The sequence below is a fragment of the Lepidochelys kempii genome, chromosome 2 (genome assembly GCF_965140285.1).
Source record: "Lepidochelys kempii isolate rLepKem1 chromosome 2, rLepKem1.hap1, whole genome shotgun sequence".
In the NCBI taxonomy this organism is placed as follows: Eukaryota; Metazoa; Chordata; order Testudines; family Cheloniidae; genus Lepidochelys; species Lepidochelys kempii.
Genome location: NC_136381.1, coordinates 38,807,893 through 38,830,670, shown reverse-complemented (window position 1 = coordinate 38,830,670; position 22,778 = coordinate 38,807,893). Strand labels below are relative to the sequence as shown.

At 44.3% G+C, this 22,778-nt stretch overlaps 1 protein-coding gene across 3 annotated transcripts in view; it reads right to left on the bottom strand.

Annotated features, from left to right (window-relative positions):
• Positions 1 to 22,778, bottom strand: part of SNX31 (sorting nexin 31) — a 68,597-nt gene that overhangs the window by 30,363 nt on the left and 15,456 nt on the right. For 2 of the 3 annotated variants that reach the window (XM_073330433.2, XM_073330431.1), the window contains exons 3-4: positions 16,963 to 17,077; positions 15,937 to 16,001 (exon numbers count right to left, since the gene is read on the bottom strand). In XM_073330433.2, the coding sequence (XP_073186534.1) occupies positions 15,937 to 16,001; positions 16,963 to 17,077 (180 nt within the window). The remainder of the gene's footprint in view (positions 1 to 15,936; positions 16,002 to 16,962; positions 17,078 to 22,778) is intronic. The other variant, XM_073330432.2, reaches the window with a different exon arrangement.

The window sequence follows — 22,778 nt, the reverse complement described above, 5'->3', positions numbered from 1 at the left end:
ATTGGATATTAGGAAAAACTTTTTCACTAGGAGGGTGGTGAAACACTGGAATGCGTTACCTAGGGAGGTGATGGAATCTCCTTCCTTAGAAGTTTTTAAGGTCAGGCTTGACAAAGCCCTGGCTGGGATGATTTAGTTGGGGGATTGGTCCTGCTTTGAGCAGGGGGTTGGACTAGATGACCTCCTGAGGTCCCTTCCAACCCTGATATTTTATGATTCTATTTAATATCTTTATTAATGACCCGGAAGAAATTAAAATCATCACTGATAAAGTTTGCAAGTGACACAAAGATTGCAGCAATGGTAAGTAAAGAAGAGGACAGAGTGATATGGACCACTTGGTGTAAGGAATCAGGGCTTGCAGCAGAGCCAGTCTGCAAGCAACCTAACACGCACAGCTGGCCTGTAGTAGGTGGCCTGATTGGCTGGAAGAGTCAGCAGACTGGCTCTTAACCCCAGCGGCAGCAGCTCTGCAGTGGCTTCTCAAAGCATTTGTCCACACTAGTGATAGCTCTTGCCTTGGCCCCAGCCTTGCCTCATTCCAGGTAACCCAGCTCTGAGCCCATGGCTCTGATTCCTGACTTTGGACTCCTGTTCCAACCACTAGGCCTGACTGCCCATGTCCTGGTCTCCGGCACTTGGTAAGCTGCACAAGCAAATGTGCATTTCAATATGGCTAAATATAAAGTCATACATCCAGGAACAAAGAATTTAGGCCGTACTTACAGGATGGGGTACTCCATTCCAGGAAGCAGCAGCTCTGATGTGGCGGCCATGGTGAAAAAATCAGCTGAACACCAGCTTCCAGTACAATGCCATGGCCAAAAGGGTTAATGTGCTCCTTGGATGTACAAATGAGAACATTGAGTAGGAGTAAGGATGATTTTTTTCCTCCCACTGATATGACCGCTGCAGGAACAGAATGTCTAATTCTGGTGTTCACAATTCAAGAAGGATGTTGATAAATTGGAGGGGGTTCAGAGAAGAACCAGGAGAATGATTAAAAGATTACAAAACATGCCTGATAGTGTCAGACTCTCTTTATGCTAAATAGATTCAGCTTCTTGAAAAAGTTAAGGGGTGACTTGATTACAGTTTATAACTATCTACACGGGGAACAAGCATTAGATAACGGGCTCTTCAGTCTAGCAGACAAAAAGATAACACAAGCCAATGGCTAGAAGTTGAAGCTAAACAAATTCAGACTGGAAATAAGGCTTTTTTATTAATTATTATTATTAAACTGTAAAGGATAATTAACCATTGGAACAACTTACCAAGAGCTGTGGTGAATTCGCCATCACTAGCAATTTTTAATGAAGACTGAATGGCAGGAATAGGCTGCCATTAATTTAGACAGAGCTGTCTAAATAACACTAGTGGTCACTCCAGCCCCTGCAGTGGCCCAGGATCAGGTGGGTGAAAAAGTGGCCTAAAGCTACCTTAGCCCTGCTCCACCTGGGTGGAGAGGTTGGTGCTATGCCTCTTGCAGGCTAAGCACAGGATCTCACCCACAATGTCCAGTCACCTGTCCAGGAGGGTGAGGGAAAGAGGAGCGGCATCCCCTCTTGCATCAGAAGATTCAGCTACCTCCAAACTGCCCAACACCTAAACTGTTGCCCACCTTCCTGAATCAGAATTACCAACTTTTCCCTGCCCCGCTGTTGATCTCCAGGTTCCCCTCCATCCACATTCAGCTACTGTATCTTCAATACAAAAATTAGCTAAACATTGAAAATTTAAGGGTACCATAAACGAAGATGTCTTTGGTATTAAAAAAAAAATAAAAAAAACAAAACAAAACACACCTCAGACACCACAAGGGCTAGTGTATGGGGTGCATTATCTGTTTTAATAGACTAGAGGAAAGTGCACTGGATTAAGTCAAGAGACTTGAGGTTTTCTCCCAGATTTATTACCAGTTTGGAGGCTGACCTTGCACAGGTCACATCACCCCTGTGCCTCAGTTTCCCCCTGTAAAATGGAGACAAATACTGTCTTTTGTAGGGCCCTTTCAGAGAGCTTTTCTTCTGTACATCTAAAAGAGCTAGATGTTGCTGAATTAAACTAGAACTAGAACTGAGTTGCTGAATTAAAATTTACCTAAATCTGCTGCAGAAACCACAGGGCGTTGGCACAACAGTTTCAGCTTGCTGCCGAGTCCCAATTATAACATTAGCATTTACTGGAGGATAAGCCACTAAGTTAGTTATTTTTCTTGAGGACTAGATCAGTGCTACTCAAAGTGGTGGTCCGTGGACTGCTGCCAGTCCACGAGCCATCAGCTGCCGGTCTGCGCGCATATTGGAAAAAAAAAATTGCCAGTCCCCCACATCACATAGCTTGAGAAGCACTGGACTAGATACTGAGCCGGTGGACAGGTTAATTTGGGTATCTGCTAAAAGGAGGGAGGCAAGTGCAAAGACAGAAAAATATGGAGAAAACCTACCACAACTGGAATGACCACATTGAGTCACTCTGGAACTGCATAATACATAGTTTCCTTGTTTGCTGTCTTAAGTCCACACCCATCTGTCTCCACTAAAACTACAGGCAATTGTTTCATTTTACAGTATTTCTGTAAGATGATCTCCATTTCCTCATCTCCATTTGGAAAATTTACTACAACAGAGTGGCTGCTTTTCTCCCCCCAGGAAGTTCACCTGCATGTTAAAAGCTTTTGGGTGAAAACTCAGACCATCTTTGCCCCAAAAAAGGTCAAAACCAAAATCTCCATACTTTAATTTAACATCTTACGTGTTTGTCATATCCATGTTCAGCTAACTACAGTACAGACAAAAAGCCTACTTATGTAAAAGCAAAAGGGGGAAATAGCATTGTAAAACATATATTCCCCCGATAGCTGTGAAAGTGCTAAGGGAATTTGGGGTTAATTTATTCCTGACATATTGGGAACAGTTTTATCGTAGCTGGAAAGGGAATACAAATTACATTCATCTCCATAACACAGAAAAACAAATGTGTTTGTTATTTAAAAGTCCACAACTTTGGGAGTAAAGCACAGCCAGGCTACGGCAGTGATGCAATCACCTGAGTGATTAGTCATTTAGTTCTTATTCTATGCTGTTGTTTTAATTTTATTTGAGGAGAGGAACAAAGGCGCTGCCCCATTTACTCAAAGCCCAGAAACTTTCTCCAGACTCCAACTTCATGTTTGTCTTTTTTGCCCCCCCCCGCCTTTTTTTTTAAAAAAAGCTAATAATTTGGCAACCTCACCCTTTAGTATTAACGCCACTACCCCTCTCTGTATTCCCTAGGTCTTCTAGTCTCTGAAATACATTCATCTGTAGATTCCCAAGATCACATGAAACACTTCATATTAAAAAAGGGACATTCCCTCCTGCCCCCACCCCCCAATGTCCAAATCCTTCTCCCTTAGAGTTGCTACTACTACCACCAGTAGTAAAAAATTTTGAACTGCAAATAACATCTGCTTCCCCCTCATCACTATACAATCCGATAATTTATTAACACAAGAATCCAGAACAATAAGTTATTGAGTAGAGCTGGCCAGGAATTCTCCATCAAAATATGTTTTTGATGGAACAAAGCAGTTTCTGCACAATCAGTTTTCCCTGGAAAAGTTTTGAGTTTACTGAACTTTTTTTTTGGGGGGGGGGGGGGAATTTTCCATTGTTAAGTTAAAAATGAAATATTACATTTTGTGTAGCATCAATATTAATATGTCTCACCTCAGCTGATGCAGTGCCTTATTGGAATTGTAGGTCTGGTACCTCACACTCCCATTCCCCTCTATAGGCCAATTTCCCTAGCTGAGCCACTGATACTGCATACAGCAGCCTCCCCTCTGGCTGAGCTGCTGCAGTGCATTATGGGAGTTGCAAACAGGGAGTCAAGCCCATATAGGAGAACGGAGGGAAGGAGCATCCAAACTGCCGCTCCCATGAGGCACTGCAGCATCTTAGGGGGACACAGATTAAAGTCAAACCAAGCCAAAACTAAATGTTTTGACATCTTCAGATTGCAATTTTTCACAATGCTGCATTTGAATATTTTAACTTTTCATCCTGATTCAGGATGAAAAATTCTGAAATATCAAAATTTACTAAAGGATGGAAATTATGAGAATAGTACAGCAGGTCAGATCAATGTTTCATAGATTTTTAGGCTGGAAGGGACTGTTAGATCATCTAGTCTGACCTCCTGTATATTACAGGCTGTTAAATTTCACCTAAATGATCCTATATTAAGCCCAATGACTTTAGTTAAATTTAAGCATTTCAGTCCTTAGGAGACAACTGTTGTGTTCCGCAGGCAAAGAGGAGAGACCAAGGTGCCATCCAGGCCTCAGCTATGGCAAGGAACTGAGGAGGTGAAATATGCCCAGCTGGTCCTAGCAGGCAATCCACGCTGAAAAGAAAGGCAATCCTCTCCTCAAGATCCCTGACAATCTAACCTGCGGGGAAATTCCTTCTTAACTCCAAGTCTAATGATCAGTTTAATCCCAAGCACTGGGAGCAAGATATACCAACCAAGTATCTAAGAAAGAGGATTCTCTGTATCACTTCGAAGCATTGGTCCATCCTGTCCAGTTTCTCCTCTCAAGCTGTAGTCAGTCTCTGATGCTTCCGAGGAAGGCAAAAAAATCCAAAACAAAACCCAGAATACATCTGGCCAATTGTGTGTCAGGGGAAAAAAACCCTTCCTGACCCTGGAGATGACCAACAAACTCTGAAGCATGAGATTTGTTTATAGTCACTGTCTGAATGCAGAGCTGTGAGTGTTATGAGCATATTGAGGGTAATGCCTGCAATCCTGTCCTCCCCATGTCCATGAAGGAAAGGAAGGGGATGAACCAAGGAGATTCCAAGGCTGGAAAGGACCATTATGACGATCCCAGACACTCCCCCTCCCATCGTGGGACATAGAATTTCTCCCAGAAACTGGATTAAAGCATAACTTTTAGAAAGATATCTAATCTTGACATAACGACTTTAAATTACGGTGCTTAAACTTCACATTGTAAGGTTTGTTTTCCACCCCTAGATCATGTTTGTGGACCTCCTTCAAACTCTCTCCAGTATTTCCACATCCATGTTGAAGTATGGACACCAGAACTGGACATAGTGTTCTAATAGTGGTCTTACAGTGCTATGCATGGAGACATGATCACTTCAATCCTTCAGGTTCAACAATCCTGGGCTTGCCTCCCTGTGCAGTCCATGGAGAACTCCACTGAAGCACCTCCCTACATCATCCCCACCCCAACCCCCTCAATGTTCCACATGGTGTCAGGGGCCACTGTCCCATCCCTATCATCCCATCTCGGGAGACACTAAGGACAAGCACAGCTACACCTACACCAAGCTTGGCTTTCACAATTCACTGAATATGTCGCTAAAGTCAGCATGCATGTTCATTCTCTTTCATAAGTTCTGTTGTATTAATTTATTACGTTTTTATATGTATTTACCATTTAAATTGCAGATATTTTTCTTTTCACTCATTTTGTGACAGAATAAAATTTATTTTTTGGAACACAATTCATCTTCATTAGTTCACAGCATAGTCTGCACAATATCTAGCAGTTCTGCAAGCAACCAATTGCTTGTTACCATGCAGCGTGACAACTCATAGGATCAGTGACAAACGAATGTACAGCAAGCACCTCAAAATTAATAGGCGCATTGACAGTATCTTATTCACACAAGTACATCAAGCACCACACATTTCCTAACAGGCGCCAAAATAGCAGGACCACGCAGAGCACAGTACACCACAATGTATTCCTCTGGCTCACTGTTAACGTGCTCTTTCAAAGCCTCCCTCAGTTGTATAGCTCTGCTCTGATCGGATAGCCCTTGTGTCTGGCTGTTCAAACTCAGACAGCTGTTCCATCTCCACCCTGGCAGCAACTTTTCCCCCTTCGCTTCACAGATATATGGAACAGAATGGACTGCTCTAACCATTGGGATATTTTTCTCACTGAGATCCAATCTTGTAAGTAAACAACACAAGCGTCCCTTCTATTTACCAAAAAGCACATTCAGCTGTCATTCTGCACCTGCTGGGCCAATAGCTTAATCTTTCCTTGGTGCTGTCAAGGTGGCTGGTGTACAGTTCCCTGAGGCAAAGTAGTAAAGGGCAAGCTTGGTCCCCCAAGATCACTATTGGCACTTCAAAATTCCCCAATAGTAATCTGCTTGTACCTTTCCAAACAGTCCTATTTTCTTAGAGATGTGAGCGAGTGTCACACACCTTCTCTGACCAGCGTACGCTGATGTCAGTGAAGCATCCCTGGTGGTCCACCAGTGCTTCCATAACCATGGAAAAGTAGTGCTTTCCGCGACTGTACTTTGTAGCAAGGTGGTCTGGTGCTGAGAGAGAGATGTGTGCTGTCTATTGCCCCATCGCAGGTTGGGAATCCCACTTTTGCAAACCCCTCCACTATGTCCTGAATATCACCCAGAATCACAGTCCTGTGCAGTAGGAGGCGATTAATGGCCCTGCACACTTGCATGACAAAGCCCCCCCACAGTAGATTTTCCAGTTCCAAAAGGACTTCCCACTGACCCAGGAGAAATCCAGTGCTGTAAAATTCCACACAGAAATCACCACTTGCTTCTCCACTCTGTGCAGCTCTCAGTTTGGCATCCCTGCACTGGGGGCTGGAGCGAGCTTGGCCCACAGATCCAGGAATGTGACCTCATGCCTCCAAAAGTTCTGCAGCCATTGGTCATCCCAAACCCGCATTACAATACAATCCCAACAGTCAGTGCTCCTTTCTTGAGCCCAGAAGCAGTGCTCCACTAGCTGCAGCTGCTCCATAAACCCCACCGACAACCTTGAATTGGTTCTCGCTTGTCCCACAGCAATCTGTCCTCCAAAAAAATCATCCTATTCCCCACTCTTTCATTTAGTGCAGCTCTGCTAATACTGGATGATCGGGTGTCTTGTGCTTGCAATACTTATGACAATACTGCAGAGCTGTGCAGAGTCCATGCTTCTGACAGAGATGGTGGACAGTGGGGAGGACTGCACGGGTTTGTGAGATTTTGAAAAAAAGGCACAAAAGTTATGGGATATAGATGACCTTATGGGATGGAGACAATTGCATACTGAGAAGCTGCCCCCTTGTCACCCAGGCATGACTGGGAGCGTTTCAGCCTCAGCATGCATTGCCAAAAAACTTCCCAAAAGACTGTGTGGGTCAGTGGCAAATTGCACATTGGGATATCATGGTGCACTGTGCTGTGCATCAGTGTACTCACCAGGAGTGCTTGTACACACACCAGACACATGGAGCCAAGTATGCACATTCACAAGCAATATACTAACTGTGGTGGCTTTATGCCAATGTAACTTGTTGACCGAAGTTTATAGTGTAGACATAGCCTTAAAACACTACCGCATCACCTGTTTATGTTTATGTTTCCCCAGGGCCAGCCCACAACATTCTGGCACCTGAGGCGGGGAGCTCAAATGACACCCCCATGCCCTCTCACTTGGACCAAAACTTTGAAAGGTCTCAATTCTGCCTTCTTCCTGTTCTACTCCTCTCATGGTACTGCTCTGCTACCTACCCAAATAAAGGAGAACTTAAAATGCCTTGTTCAAAAATTTTAAGTAACACTTAACTTTCAAACGCCTGAACAGCAAATGGAACTTTTCTTGTCTGCATAGTAAACACTGGCATTTTTATCTCTTTGAATAATCAAAGTGGTGCTTTCCATGCCTTCTTGGTTGCAAAGATTTGAACAAAAGCATTTGGAAAGAGGGTAGTCATCTTATTTGTGCACATATATTCCAGAACAGCCTTTGGAGTTGATCCTGCAGAAATGGATCTTGAAAGGGCTTTCAGTTCAGCACCTAAATCACTCGCATCAATATTGCGCATGCCATCATGAGTCAACAGTGTCTCTAGTGCCCTGCATTGCTGGTGTAGGTCTTCTTCAGGTATAGCAAGGAGTTCTGGAATATCATACAACATCCCAAATATACTGCTGCGTTCCTTGAGCTGCATGAAACGTTCAACTGACTGTATTCCACAATCTAGCACCTGGTTAAATAATTCAACTTTGAATTGTTGTTTGGGGTCTTTTATGGGATTATCCCGTGCCTCATAATCAAAATGTCGTCTTCTTCGGTGACTCCTGTATTCTTGAATGGGTGGGAAAATAGCTTCAGTGTGAAGTTCCTCTGCCAACTTCTGTGCACTCTTCAGAATGTTTTGAAATCCCTCATCTGACCGGTAAGACTGTAGGTATGACTTTGCTTTGTCCAGGCGTTCCATTGCTCCAGATATATCAAGGTCGACACCTTGGAGTCTCTTGCCTACATTTATTTCAAACAGTATGTCATGCCACAACACTAAGCCACACAGAAATTTGAAGTTATGCATGTTTCTGGTGATTCCATTTCCCTCTGCCACTGTTCTCCCACAAACAGCTCCTGTCATAGCATTATCCTCCATAATGGCAACTATGGCATCATCTATCTTCCCAATTTGGTGTTTGATAGGCTCTCTTGCCTCCACTCAACTTTCCCATCATGTGGCACTCAGTGGTTTCAGCTTCAGAGAGGATGTCCCCAGATGTTGCTTCAAAATTTGCCATTGATGAGTTGATGCAGAGAAAAATACATAGATGCTTTGAATTACATTAAAAATTCAGCAGCCTCACTAGAAGCTGATGCTGCATCACTGACCACCAAGTTCAATGAATGAGAACTGCATGGGACAAAAAAAGATTGAGGGTTTAAACCCTTGGATCTGTGTCTGCACTCCTCTGTTCTTTCCTCTCATGCTGGCACCATTATCATAGCCCTGACCTCTCACATCAGCTATTGCAATTCCCATATCTTCCAACTTTTTAAGAAGCACATTTGTCATACCAGCTCCTGTAGTATCATCAATGTCAATAAATTCTAGAAAATGCTCTCTGACAGTCACCATTGCAGGGACATTTTCACTAGGTTCTGTTGTTGTTACAAAACACACCATTAAAGTCATTCGTTCAGGGTTCAGGGAAGCAGCAGGAAACAGAAAGCTCCCCGAGAAGCTGGTGTTAATCAGTCCAGGCTCCTGGGAGTGCTAGAGAGGTACATAAAAGGCTCCTCCTCCTCCTACCTCTCCCTACAGTTCCTGCTGCCTTCTGTTATTCCCTCTCACCTTTTCTCCTGCCTGCCTGTTATGTCTCTTGTGCCCTCCTTCCTCTAGCACAGCACTCCACCATCTCTGTGCATCCAGAGCAGAGAGAATACATATGCACCAGCAGCAGACACAATTTTCTACACTCCGAGTCCTAGTGGTGCCCCCCCCTCACAGTCTGGCACGTGAGACGGCCGCCTCAGTTCACCTCATGGTAAGGCCAGCCCTGTGTTTCCCCTTCTAAGGGCTTGTCTACACTGGCAATTTACAGCGCAACAACTTTCTCACTTAGGGATGTGAAAAAATACACCCCCCCCCCGAGCGCATCAAGTTTCAGCGCTGTAAAGCACCAGTGTAAACAGTGCACCAGCGCTGGGAGCCACGCTCCAAGCACTGGTGGCTTTGTCCCTTGCGGAGGTGATTTTTTTAGAACGCTGGGAGAGCTGTCTCCCAGCACTGAGCCGTGACCACACAAGGCCCGTTAAAGCACTATGGCGGCATCGCTTTAGTGTTGCCAGTGTAGACTAGCCCTTAGTATCATGCAAGACACAATAAATGATGCCTGCAAGTCTTAAAGATGTAGCAATGGAAATGAGGACGCTACAGGGACATATGAAAGATCAAGTTTATTCATTTTTTTCAAAACTATTACAGAATTCCTTTACCATAAAACATTTTTACAAGGCATTGATTGTGCTATTAAATATTTGGAGCATCTCAACCAAACACCATGTTGTTAAGCAAGATTCTTTAATATTTAAGTGAATGTCTGTTAAGCATTTATTTACACCAATTAAAGGCACTTAAGTACAGATAATGACAGAGAATGGACTTTAGTCATTCACACAGCTTTCTGGTCTGACCCAGAATCCAGCTCTTCCCAATAATGAAAGAACATACCCAGCACTATTGCTATGTGCATGATGAAGAAATCACTTTGTGTAAGTCTAATAATTATAAGATGAAGTTGTAAACAAAAATGTTGTGGAACTAGTATTTTTGCCAGGCAGAAAACTTAAAAACTCAGCATAAGAAACAAGACATTCCAAAGTGGAACAGAAAGGTTTCTTGATTGTGTGTAGCGAGGATACACTGACTTTGTATTAAAACTTTTAAGATTTATTTCAACCTACCATGACATGTAGGAAGCAACTGACTGTGTGGTGTTCAATATCTCTTACTGTGTACTTTAATAAATGTATTTGACCGTACAATCAGTTAGAAACATTACCCCGCATCAGATGTTCCCCAAACCAAAGAAGTAATTCACATCCACCATACAGATAGCCAGTTTCAACACTTGCAATACACATGTAGGAATATGTTTCAGAGTGGTAGCCATGTTAGTCTGTGTCAGCGAAAACAACGGAGTCCTTGTGGCACCTTCGAGACTAAAATTTATTGGGGCATAAGCTTTTGTGGGCTAGAACCCACTTCATCAGATGCATGGAGTGGAAAATACAGGAGCAGATATAAATACATGGAAGGATGGGAGTTGTCTTATCAAGTGTGAGGTCAGTCTAACAAGATAAATCAATTAACAGCAGGATACCAAGGGAGGAAAAATAACTTTTGAAGTAGTAATGAGAGTGGCCCATTTCAGACAGTTGACAAGAAGGTGCGAGTAACAGTAGGGAGAAATTAGTATTCATTCCAAATCCAGTGCCTCCTCCCCCATTTAAGACAACATAGTGGCAAAGTTTTTTCCACCAGAGCTCTGATAGAAAAGGCTTACTATCAGAAATTAATAGTTGAGGGGGGAAATGGCAAGATAAGGGCCCTGTGAAGGGAATCAACAGGAGTCATTCTGCTGTTTTTAAAGGCTTTGGATCAGAGCCTAAGGGCATGGCTACACTTGCAAGTTAGAGCGCATTCAAGCAGCCCCGGGCGCCCTAACTCACTACGCGTCCACACTGGCAAGGCACATAGAGCGCCCGGACACCGTGGCTGGAGCGCTCCTGGTACTCCACCTCGAAGAGAAGCATAATGCTTGCTGCGCAATGTGGACGCCCTGGTCGGTTAATGCGCTCTGATCGGCCTCCAGAAGTGACCCACAATGCCTGTTCTAGCCTCTCTGGTCATCACTTTGACCTCTACTGCCTGCCTTGACCTCAGGTGACCAACCGTCAGACCCACCCTTTAAATTCTCTGGGAATTTTGAAAATCCCCTTCCTGTTTGCTCAGCAAGGTGTGGAGTGCTCTCAGTGAATCTTTCCAGGTGACCATGCCTCCACGTGCCAGGTGATCCCCAGTACGGAGCAATGGCAAGGCATCAGTGTTTGGGGGAAGGAAGCTGTCCAGTCCCAGCTGCGCTCCAGCCGTAGGAATTACGATACCTTCGGGCAGATATCAAGGGACATGATGGAAAGGGGCCATGATCGGGATACATTGCAGTGCAGGATTAAAGTGAAGGAACTGTGGAATGCCTACCACAAAGGCCATAGGGCAAACAGCTGCTCCGGTGCTGCCTCTGCGACCTGCTGTTTCTACAAAGATCTGGATGCGATACTTGGGGGCAACCCCACTTCCACTCCAAGGACCACCCTGGACACTTCAGAGCCCAGATCAACAAGGCGGGAGGAGGAGGAGAAAAGCGGAAGCAAGGGTGCTGAGGAGTAGGAAGACACCCTGCCATCCCTAGATGCGTGCAGCCAGGAGCTGTTCTCAAGCCAGGAGGAAGGTAGCCAGTCACAGTAGCCGGTGCTTGGGGAAGGACAAACACCAGAGGAGGTGCCCGGTAAGCGGCCTTTATTTTGGGAAGAAAGTTGTTCAGTGCTGACTCTTGGGGAGAGGATGGTTAGGGCTGGATGCATATCTAGATGTGGAATAGGGCGTTGATGTGCTCTCTCACATCGCGGAAATCGGCCTCAGTGATCTCTTCAAAGGCCTCATGCAGAAGCTGGGCAATGCATGTGCGTAGGTTCCCTGGGAGAGCTACTATACTACTTGTCCCAGTCAGGCTAACATGTCTGCGCCACTGTGCCGGGTGGGGGGAGGGGGGCGGGGGGACCATTGCTGCACACAGGCAAGCTGCATATGGGTCAGGGCGGAAGCCGCACTGTAGTAGAAAACCCTCCCTTGCTTCCCAGGTCACCCTCAGCAGCGAGATATCTTCCAGGACAAACTCCTGTGGAAAATGTGGGGACAGTGTTCAGTATAGGGGCCCCCTGCAGATGTTAGCTCTCCCCAAGGTACACAAACCTAGAGGACAGTACGGCTGTGAAACAATCAGTTCCCCTTGCCCCTGTGCTTACTCACCATTTTGGGGCTTTCCCTTGTGCCCCCATGTCACCTCCAACCCACTTTCCCCCACCAGCTGCCTCCAACACCTGTCGCTTCACCACCAAGCCCTGCAAACTACGACCCTTACCCTCTGCACTCAACCCCCATCACCATGCATATTAGCCAGCCTGAAGTGCAGCACTCATTGCACTGCACTCCAGACAGGAAGGCTGAGTACGAGAACAGGACATACGCAAATCTGTGATTGAACTGTTCCCCACCCCATCCCCTTGACCTTTCTGTTTCCCAAGCAGTTGTGTTTCTTTTCAATAAATGGATTTTTTGGCTTTGAAAACATTCTTATTATTGCATTAAGTAAAAGATACCATAGCCCAGGAAAGCAACAGGCACTGCAAGTCAGCGTAGCAAACACAGATTCCTACTAACTTTGGAACCACCACTCCTCACTCCTGTGCAAGGCATCAAACATTACTGGTGGCTTTCAGCCTCAAATTGCTCCCCCAAGGCATCCCTAATCCTTGCAGCCCCGTGCTGGGCCCCTCTAATGACCCTGCCCTCTGGCTGTTCAAATTCAGCCTCCTGGTGTTGAACCTCCGAGTTCCATGCCTGAGTGAATCTGTCACCCTTCCCTTCACAAATGTTATGGAGGCTACAGCACGCGGATATAACTGCGGGGATGTGGTCATCGGCCAGGTCCAGCTTCCCGTACAGACAGGCCCTTTAAACAGCCAAAAGCACACTCCACAGTCATTCTGCACCAACTCAGCCTGTTGTTGAACCGCTCCTTGCTGCTGTCAAGGCTCCCTGTGTAGGGTTTCATGAGCCATGGCATTAATGGGTAAGCGGGGTCTCCAAGGATCACAGTGGGCATTTTGACTTCCCCTACAGTGATCATCTGGTCCGGGAAGAAAATCCCGCCTTGCAGCTTCCTGAACAGGCCAGTGTTCCGAAAGATGCGTGCATCATGCACCTTTCTGAGCCAGCCTGCATTAATGTCAATGAAACGCCCACAGTGATCCACATGCGCCTGGAGAACCTTCCGATTAATGTACTCGGAGACTAGGAGGGCTGGTACCAGAATTGGAATACGCATCCCATCTATCGTCCCTCCGCAGTTAGGGAAACCCATTTGTGCAAAGCCAGCCAAAATGTCATGCACGTTACCCAGAGTCAGTGTTCTTCTAAACAGGATGCGATTAATGGCCCTGCAAATTTGCATCAAGACAATTCCAACGGTTGACTTTCTCACTCCAAACTGGTTAGCAACCGATCAGTAGCTGTCAGGAGTTGCCAGCTTCCAGACTGCAGTAGCCACCCACTTCTCCACTGGCAGGGCAGCTCTCAATCTCACGTCCTCGTGCCATAAGGCTGGGGCGAGCTCCTCACACAGTCCCATGAAAGTGGCTTTTCTCATCTGAAAGTTCTGCAGCCACTGCTCATCATCCCAGACTTGCATGACGATGTGATCCCACCATGCAGTGCTTGTTTTCCGAGCCCAAAAGTGGCGTTCCACAGGTGGTGAGCAAGTCCATGAATGCCACAAGCAATCTCGTGTCATATGCGTTACGTGAGTCGACATCATCAGCGGACTCCTCACTGTCAGTTTGTAGCTTAAGGAGCAACTCGACTGCCAAACATGACGTGATGGTGAGACTCCTCAGCACTTCGGGCTCCATTCCCACAGGCTGAAAGGGAAAACAGAGCGTGCAGTACAAAAAATGTTGAAAGATGGCGCCAAATGTGGACGGAAGCACAGGGATCACTGGGATGCAAAGCGATGTATCACAGGGCATTGGGACAGGACCCAGGATGCCCCGCCCCCTGCACCACCTTCCCACAAGCCACAGCGCCAGAATGGGAAGAGGTGCTCTGGGGGGATAGCTGCCCATAATGCACCATTCCCAATGCCACTGCAAGTGCTGCAAATGTGACCACACCAGTGCAATTGCAGCTGACAGCGTGAACACACGGCAGCGCTTTCCCTACTGCGCCCTCTGAGGGCTTGTTAACTCACAGCGCTCTACATCTGCAAGTGTAGCCATGCCCTAAGATGCTATGTCCTTCCCTAAATAAATCTCTAAGGGCTTTGTCTACACTGGCACTTTACAGCGCTGCAACTTTCTCGCTCAGGGGTATGAAAAAAACCCTCCAGAGCGCGGCAAGTTTCAGTGCTGTAAAGTACCAGTGTAGACAGTGCACCAGCGCTGGGAGCTATTCCCCTCGTGGAGGTGGGTTTTTTATAGTGCTGTGCAGCAGCTACACAGCCATGTTAAAGCACTGCCACGGCAGTGCTTTAATATTACTAGTGAAGACGCGCCCTAACTCTCAAATATAGAGTGCTGCTTTGCTCACTGACAAGAACCTTTCCTGGTATGGAAATAAAAAAAAAAAAAAAAAGGACGTAGTAAATAAGCCACATTTTTATTGTGAAAGAATTTGTCTATGCTTTCCACAGCATGCATCCGATGAAGTGAGCTGTGGCTCATGAAAGCTTATGCTCAAATAAATTGGTTAGTTTCTAAGGTGCCACAAGTACTCCTTTTCTTTTTGTCTATGCTTTGTGTGGAATGCTTCTTTACACAACTACCTGTAATCTTGCTAGCCCTAAAATTCACAACAAATATGAAACGAGCAATAAAGTTAAAATTAAACATTAATTGTCACATTATGAAATTCTTTCAAGCATAACTTCCTCTCAGGAATTTCTATAACTATTAGGATTATGGTCATACAACAGGTAGATGCTTTCCATAGCCAAAGACAAAGAGTCCCTTCGGAAAGAGCTTCTCACTGTGGTAGTTAAGAGCCAAACTAAACATAAAATTAACATATTGTAAAGTATTGCACATCCACAGAAACCATGACAGGGGGGTGGGGGGCAAAGAGAGAAAAGAGTTAGTTACTTTGGGAGTCATAACAGTTTCCTGATTGCGCATTTACTGCAACATTATGGTTGACGTTTCAATGCAGTGGGGATTTTTGTGCTTATTATACTTGATATTCCCCTCCCTCATCTTCTGCCCCATTATGGAGCAAGTAAAAATGGATTTTGAAAGCACTTCAGGTTACAAACACTCCATATACATGCCAAACTCTGCCTGTCACTGTGTGTTACAAGGTAAGAGAAGCGGACATTCACAGCAGTCATCAATACACTTATCGCCCCAAAGTACTGACAACCAAAAAACATCTAGGATTGCAAAACCTAAGAATGTGTATAATCCTTTCAGTGAGCTCTCCACAAAAGACTTTTCTGGGCATTATTTAGGGGCGAAAGATTCATCAGATCTCCCACCAGGACATAAATAAAGCAAACAATTATTTTTACAGTGAGGTTGTACAGAGAGGAACAACTTATCACGTGGATAAGAGGATAACACCTGGCTCTTACATAGCACTTTTCGTCAGTAGATTTCAAAGTGCTTCACAAAGGAGGTCAATATTATGAGCATATGAGTACAAGGAAGCCCACTCAGAAAAAGCAGCCTTTGTGCAGAGGAGCTGAAGCACAGGTTCAGTTGTTCCAAGCAGCTAATTGTGTTGCTGAAACATTCAAAACTTACCTGCTGTAATTTTCTAAAAAAACTGATGAAGACATCACTGTTCGTAATACTTGGATCTACAGTTACTGAAAAACAAAAGGCATAGAAATCAAAGTTAGTTGAAGGGGTGGGAGAAAAGGGTCTGCGTCTGAAAGTAAGATTACCTGCAATGCCCCTCTAAGTTAACATCAAAAGGCTTCTGGTAGAGCTATCAATGAGTGCTTTACCCATCCTTTGATTTAAGCAAAAGTTCGCTTTTTATTGGATGGTGCTCAGATCACTCCCAAGTCCCGCCCAGCGGAAGGCAGGTACTGCATTAGGTACACACCCCGATGGTGAAACCTGGCTCCATTGAAGTCAATGGAAGTTTTGCCATGGACTTCACAGGGCAAGGATTTCACCCCAATATTTAATAGATGGGCCTAAAGTTGTGGTCATTTATTTAGGAGCCTATTTTCTGAACTGCTGAGCACCCAGCAACTCCCACTGACATCATCAGAAGCTGCTGGGTGCTAAGCAGTTTTGGAAGTGAGGTTATTTAAGAGATTAGCCTTATGTTTTTTTGAAAGTCTTGCTCACAAAGCATATATTACATCAGAGGCCACAAAATGTCTCAGAGCTTCCTATTTCTTGTAGTTGAAAGGGTTACATTTTAATGTATTGGCTTACGTGAAATTCATGCATGACGTATTATAACTGCACTTCAGACATATAGTTTTCCTGTAAACTTCATGTGTCTTGTAACAATTCTCAAGTCTCTGCTTGGAAATCTGAGAAAAACAAATTTACTTACTTCTAGAAAAAACGGAGGCCAATTTAAAGGCAAGAGGAGAGATATGATTTTTGAAGGGACCTGCCCAAAGGCTCTGTTTTTCACTTTGAAGTCAGTGGAAGTATTTGGCATGCTAGGTCTGCAGGATCAGGCCCGCATGTAGTTTAATCCCAACATTCAGGGTATGCCCCCACCAGACCCCACAAATCATGACTTGCAGAATCCATAAACAGAGTTGAAAACCCAAACACGTAGTGAAAGCAGAGACTCCGTACCACTCTGTAGATATTGCTCAAGCTGAGACCTCCTCTCATCAGCCATGGACTTGGTCATTGCAAGATAGAACTTTGGAGGAAAAGCAGGCACGGTACTCCCAAAGATCCGTCTTAGCTACAATGGCAGTCAAATAATGCTTAAGGTTAGTGAAGATCTGCTATGGGCTTCTGTGGACATCACCATATTACCATATTCCCCAGGTTGGAGATGACCATTCACTTTAGCCCCAACGCTACTGAAAGCTCTCTCAACCTCTAAATGTATTCAAGACATACAACCCCTTCAGAGCCAAACAATGTAGTCAACAATACTTTCTTCAGAGCCACTCAGGGGGGACTCTGTCACCAATGCAAAGCATGGTGCTTTTTGTTTTGTTTTTAGCTTTACGCAATCTGAGTAGCAGCTTGGAAGCAACTTCTCAGTTCCAAGTCAGGATTGCAGCATGTCTACTTCATTAAGTCTTACACACTCTATAGACAAATGTTATGCTGTCTTTGTCAACACTCAGTATTTGCTTTCCAAATTATCTATACCAAGATTTATTTGTAATACTGTATGATCACATAAACCCTCTCTTTTGAGAACCACTGATGTCAATCCTTGATTTTCATTCACAAATGCAAAGAAAGGGATCCTAGACATGCCGTAATCCTCGCCACAGGTCTCCCTTGCATCACTGTATTTCTTTAACATAATACAGACTCTGTATAGAGTTGAGAAATATTTGGAGACACTTTACACTTCCAATTGGCTGTTACCATATTCTACAGTCAGCTGTGGTTGAATGGGTAGACAGTAAGTTTTACAGAGAGCATGTTGCTTCCTGAGCACTTTCAACTCACATTGTGACCACGCTCAGCAGATAATTGAACTTTGTTCTGACAACAGCATAGAACACTCGATTGGCTTGGCTTTTGTTTTTAAAAATACATCATCAGGCAGAGTCACTGTTTGCCACCCAACACAATACCAGTTTTCTTGCAGTTTAGATTCCCCCAGAAAGTGGTGGAAGACACAGGAAATATGATCCTCTTAGTTCAGTTGAATTAAATGGAGATTTTCCAACTTGGCATTTGGACAATCCAATGAGAATCTTCCAGTACACAGAAGGGAGCGATCTCAAACTAAAGAAGGATCAACTGTTTTTAAAGCTACAATTTACAATGTTGCCAACTCTTGTAATATTATCCGAAGTCCTGAGATACTTGGCATTTTTTCTTGAAGCCCCAGCTCCTAGAGTCACATGAATGTGAAATGCTCAGCTTTCACTTAAAAATAAAAAAGTTTCTAACTCTCTTGCTTGTGGAAGAAAGCTTGAAATCATGAACTGAGTGCACCCTAAGGTCTCAGAAACCCAAAATAAAAATTCATTATTTTAAAAATCATGATTTTTCAGCCACCCAATTTATTGATTGGAGGAGGAGGGCTGACTCAGGATTTTTGAGCCCATAGGGTTGGCAATACTGAAGTTAAAGAATCCCGAAATTAAGACTTCCATTCTCTCCTACTCACGCTGTTTGATCCTGTGATCCCCCAAACTGGAAGTGCTCCTGCTTTCAGGACCTCATCTGGTCAGTTAACACACACACACACACTTAGACCCAGCTTTTGTCAAACCCTTAAGGGGCCACCAGGCAACAGGCTGGCAAAAATGAAAAGCCAGATGAAAGCATGTGCACTTCACAGACCCTCCTTGATTATAACAGACTGTTGAAGTAAGTAAATAATAATTTAAACTGTTTGGGTTTTTTTACATTACCCTATACTAAATGTGCACATTGATACTATTTGTTGGTTTTCCCACCCCCATGCCTCAAGGTCATACCTGACTAACATGAAAAGAGCATCAAAGTGGTACATTCAGATTAAAATAATTTTTAATGGGAGGCGCAGTCCCATTGTTACCAAAGGCATGTGCTACAAGGAGTTTAAAGTATTTACAAAAGTGTTAAACTTCCATCCTAACCCAAGTGACTAATTGAAAGCTAGAGCTTGTAAAATTAAAAAATTGTAAAAAGTTTCAGTCATTTCCATTTTTTAAAGCATCTCACAATATTTATAAGAATTTTGAAAAAATGCCATAAAATTAATTTTGCCATTTTGAATTTTTTTTTGCAAAAAAATAAAACTTGTGTTTTCAAAAGGGACATTTTTTACCTGAAAAATTTCAGTCAACTCTAGTCAAAGCTATTTTATTTAATGGAAATACAGACTGATTTCTACAGCCAGACATCATTTGGCCACTATTGAGAAATGACAATTCATGGATCAAGGTTTATTATACATTTAATGCCACTCTCTGGAAGCAGGGGAAATTGAGGTAGAAAACATCATAGGCATTTTCAGGAAGGAAGAGGCATAACTCTGACAAGCCTGGACAAAAATCCCTCTCTCAGTAAAGCAGTTTCTGAATATATTAAGATTTGTGTGAGCTTTGCTTGTGGCCCATGTAGCAGCTGCTCCATTACCCCTGCACTGGCAACACATCATCACTTTCCAATTTGTTTATTATTTACCTGTTATTAGGTACTTGTAAACCGCCTTGAGACACACAGAGTATAAAAGAAGCTATGTAAAACCAAATCATGTTTTCCATGTAGTGTCGCTGCATAAATATAATAAGAAGAGCAGCTTTTATATAGTGCTTTTCATCTTCAAAGTTCTTCACATACATACACTGATCCCTCCAAAGCCTCAGACAGAGAAGCATTCTCTGCTTTACAGAGAAGGAAATTTAGGCAAAGATATAAGTGATTTGCCAGAGTTCAGAGATGGAGTCAGAGCTCGAATCCTGCCTCCTCACCTGCCTCCTCGCCCTGCCTCTCACCCATGTAATGCAGCACTACCCATCATCATCATCATCAGTTTGTACAAATGGAGACATGGACTATTTTAAAAAAATCCAAATCAATGAGAGCAATTAATCCACCTTGGAATGGACTGCTTGGTAAATTTTATTTTTCAAACTTAGGCTATGTTTGTCTGAAAGATTTGGGGAGTGGGTGGAGTGGGGAGAGAAGTTTCTCTCAACCTAGTGGAATCCGATCTGCTGAGCAATCTCCAGCATTCTAATTCTTCCAAAAAAGTATCTCACTTTTTCATACTTCTAAGAACTACAGAAATTTTCCATAATAGTTTACACACATACTTTGGAGGGTGGAGGTGGGGAGTTAATTTAATCAGACAGAGCTATCAGTCTGCAGGCATTAAGTTTCAGTCCAACATGACTGGAAACTTGGTTGTTTCCAATACTCACCAGCCCAAAAGATGGACTTAAATTTTAAACGCAAGCAGACAAACATTAAGGCTGTACCTGGCAGAGCTATGTCCTGGGGGCCAGATTCACTTACAGCACAACACAGGTTGCAAATCTCCAGATAGCAGTAGGATCATAGAATATCCGGGTTGGAAGGGACCTCAGGAGGTCATCTAGTCCAACCCCCTGCTCAAAGCAGGACCAATCCCTAATTAAATCATCCCAGCCAGAGCTTTGTCAAGCCTGACCTTAAAAACTTCTGAGGAAGGAGATTCTACCACCTCCTTAGGTAACGCATTCCAGTGTTTCTCCATCCTCCTAGTGAAAAAGTTTTTCCTAATATCCAACCTAAACCTCCCCCACTGCAACTTGAGACCATTACTCCTTGTCCTGTCCTCTTCTACCACTGAGAATAGTCTAGAACCATCCTCTCTGGAACCACCTCTCAGGTAGTTGAAAGCAGCTATCAAATCCCCCCTCATTCTTCTCTTCTGCAGACTAAACAATCCCAGTTCCCTCAGCCTCTCCTCATAAGTCATGTGTTACAGACCCCTAATCATTTTTGTTGCCCTTCGCTGGACTCTCTCCAATTTATTCACATCCTTCTTGTAGTGTGGGGCCCAAAACTGGACACAGTACTCCAGATGAGGCCTCACCAATGTCGAATAGAGGGGGACGATTACGTCCCTCGATCTGCTCGCTATGCCCCTACTTATACATCCCAAAATGCCATTGGCCTTCTTGGCAACAAGGGCACACTGCTGACTCATATCCAGCTTCTTGTCCACTGTCACCCCTAGGTCCTTTTCCGCAGAACTGCTGCCTAGCTATTCGGTCCCTAGTCTGTAGCGGTGCATTGGGTTCTTCCGTCCTAAGTGCAGGACCCTGCACTTATCCTTATTGAACCTCATCAGATTTCTTTTGGCCCAATTCTCCAATTTGTCTAGGTCCCTCTGTATCCTATCCCTGCCCTCCAGCGTATCTACCACTCCTCCTAGTTTAGTATCATCCGCAAATTTGCTGAGAATGCAATCCACACCATCCTCCAGATCATTTATGAAGATATTGAACAAAACCGGCCCCAGGACCGACCCCTGGGGCACTCCACTTGACGCCGGCTGCCAACTAGACATGGAGCCATTGATCACTACCCGTTGAGCCCGACAATCTAGCCAACTTTCTACCCACCTTATAGTCCATTCATCCAGCCCATACTTCTTTAACTTGCTGACAAGAAGTAAATCCATCTAGAGAAGGAGCCAGAAGCACAAGCTGCTTGCAACTCTTACTCTGCTGGAGACCTCAAAGCCTGGTAATACATCCCAAAGTGGGCAAGGCCAGGCTGACTGGGAGAAGAGCTGAATCAATGTCTCTCCAGGGCTGCTTCCACTAGTAGAGCTCCTATGGACGTCCAGCCAGGTTTAAAGAGGTCCTATCTTGTGGAGAGGCAAGGTGAGTAAGATAAGCTCTTTCACCAACAGAAGTTGATCTAATAAAAGATATTACCTCACCCACCTTGTCTCACTGAGCTTTTCTTCAGGTCTGGGAAAAGTACTCAGTGTGTCACAGCTAAACACAAGATCAAACAGATTGTTTAGCAAAGTCATACTCAGACCTCTGTGGTTCAGAAGCCAAATTACTGATCAACATCACCCAAAAGAGCCACGGTAGTATGAATTCATTGTTTCTTTTTATATATACATACACATATTAGTACACCAAATGAGTACACTACATGTTGTGATAGGCATGTTTAGGACCTATGGATCTTGAAACGTGTGTTGTTGGGGGTACTGATCATCATAGCGGTGTTATGGCAGGGTCTGGTAGTGCTTTGAGTTGGTGGAACAGGACACCCACATACCCTGAGAGAACTTGCTTCAATACAGAAGAAAAACCTGTCTGATCACACACCCCAAGTTGTCACGTACCACCCCAGGCTGGAACTCATACGGGGTATCATCATACAATTACAACCCAGGCTTGATGAGGACCACATCCTAAAGAAATCTTTCCTGAACTCCCTCTTCTGACCTTCAAACAACCCCCCAAAATCATCAGAAGCAAGTTCCCCACAAAATCTTTCAAAATCCATGGGACCTACTGTGACACTCTGTACCTCGGGGGAACACCCTACACTCCCAGGTTTATCTTTATAAAATGATTGTGTGGTATCCAATGCAGTTTGTCATGTTGGGTATCTTCGGAAGGCTCATGATGCACTGAGCACGGTTGTTATAGTCATGTTATAGTAATTGTTACAGGAATGTTATAGTAAGGTTATAATTTCATGTATATAGTTATGAGGCTGAAAACGTGCCCTCATGGTTTAGAGCAAGCCCAGGCAAAAACTCTCCAAGAGCAGAGAGGCAGTTCACACCTCATCAGGTCAGGTATGGGACAAACCCAGCCCAGCCTCACAGGAACAAAAGACGCCAGCCTAGGCAACAAGAAAAGAATCTGTTAGGGCTTGGCTACACTTGCAAGTTAGAGCGCATTAAAGCAGCCCCGGGAGCCCTAGCTCACTACCCGTCCACACTGCCAAGGCACGCAGAGCGC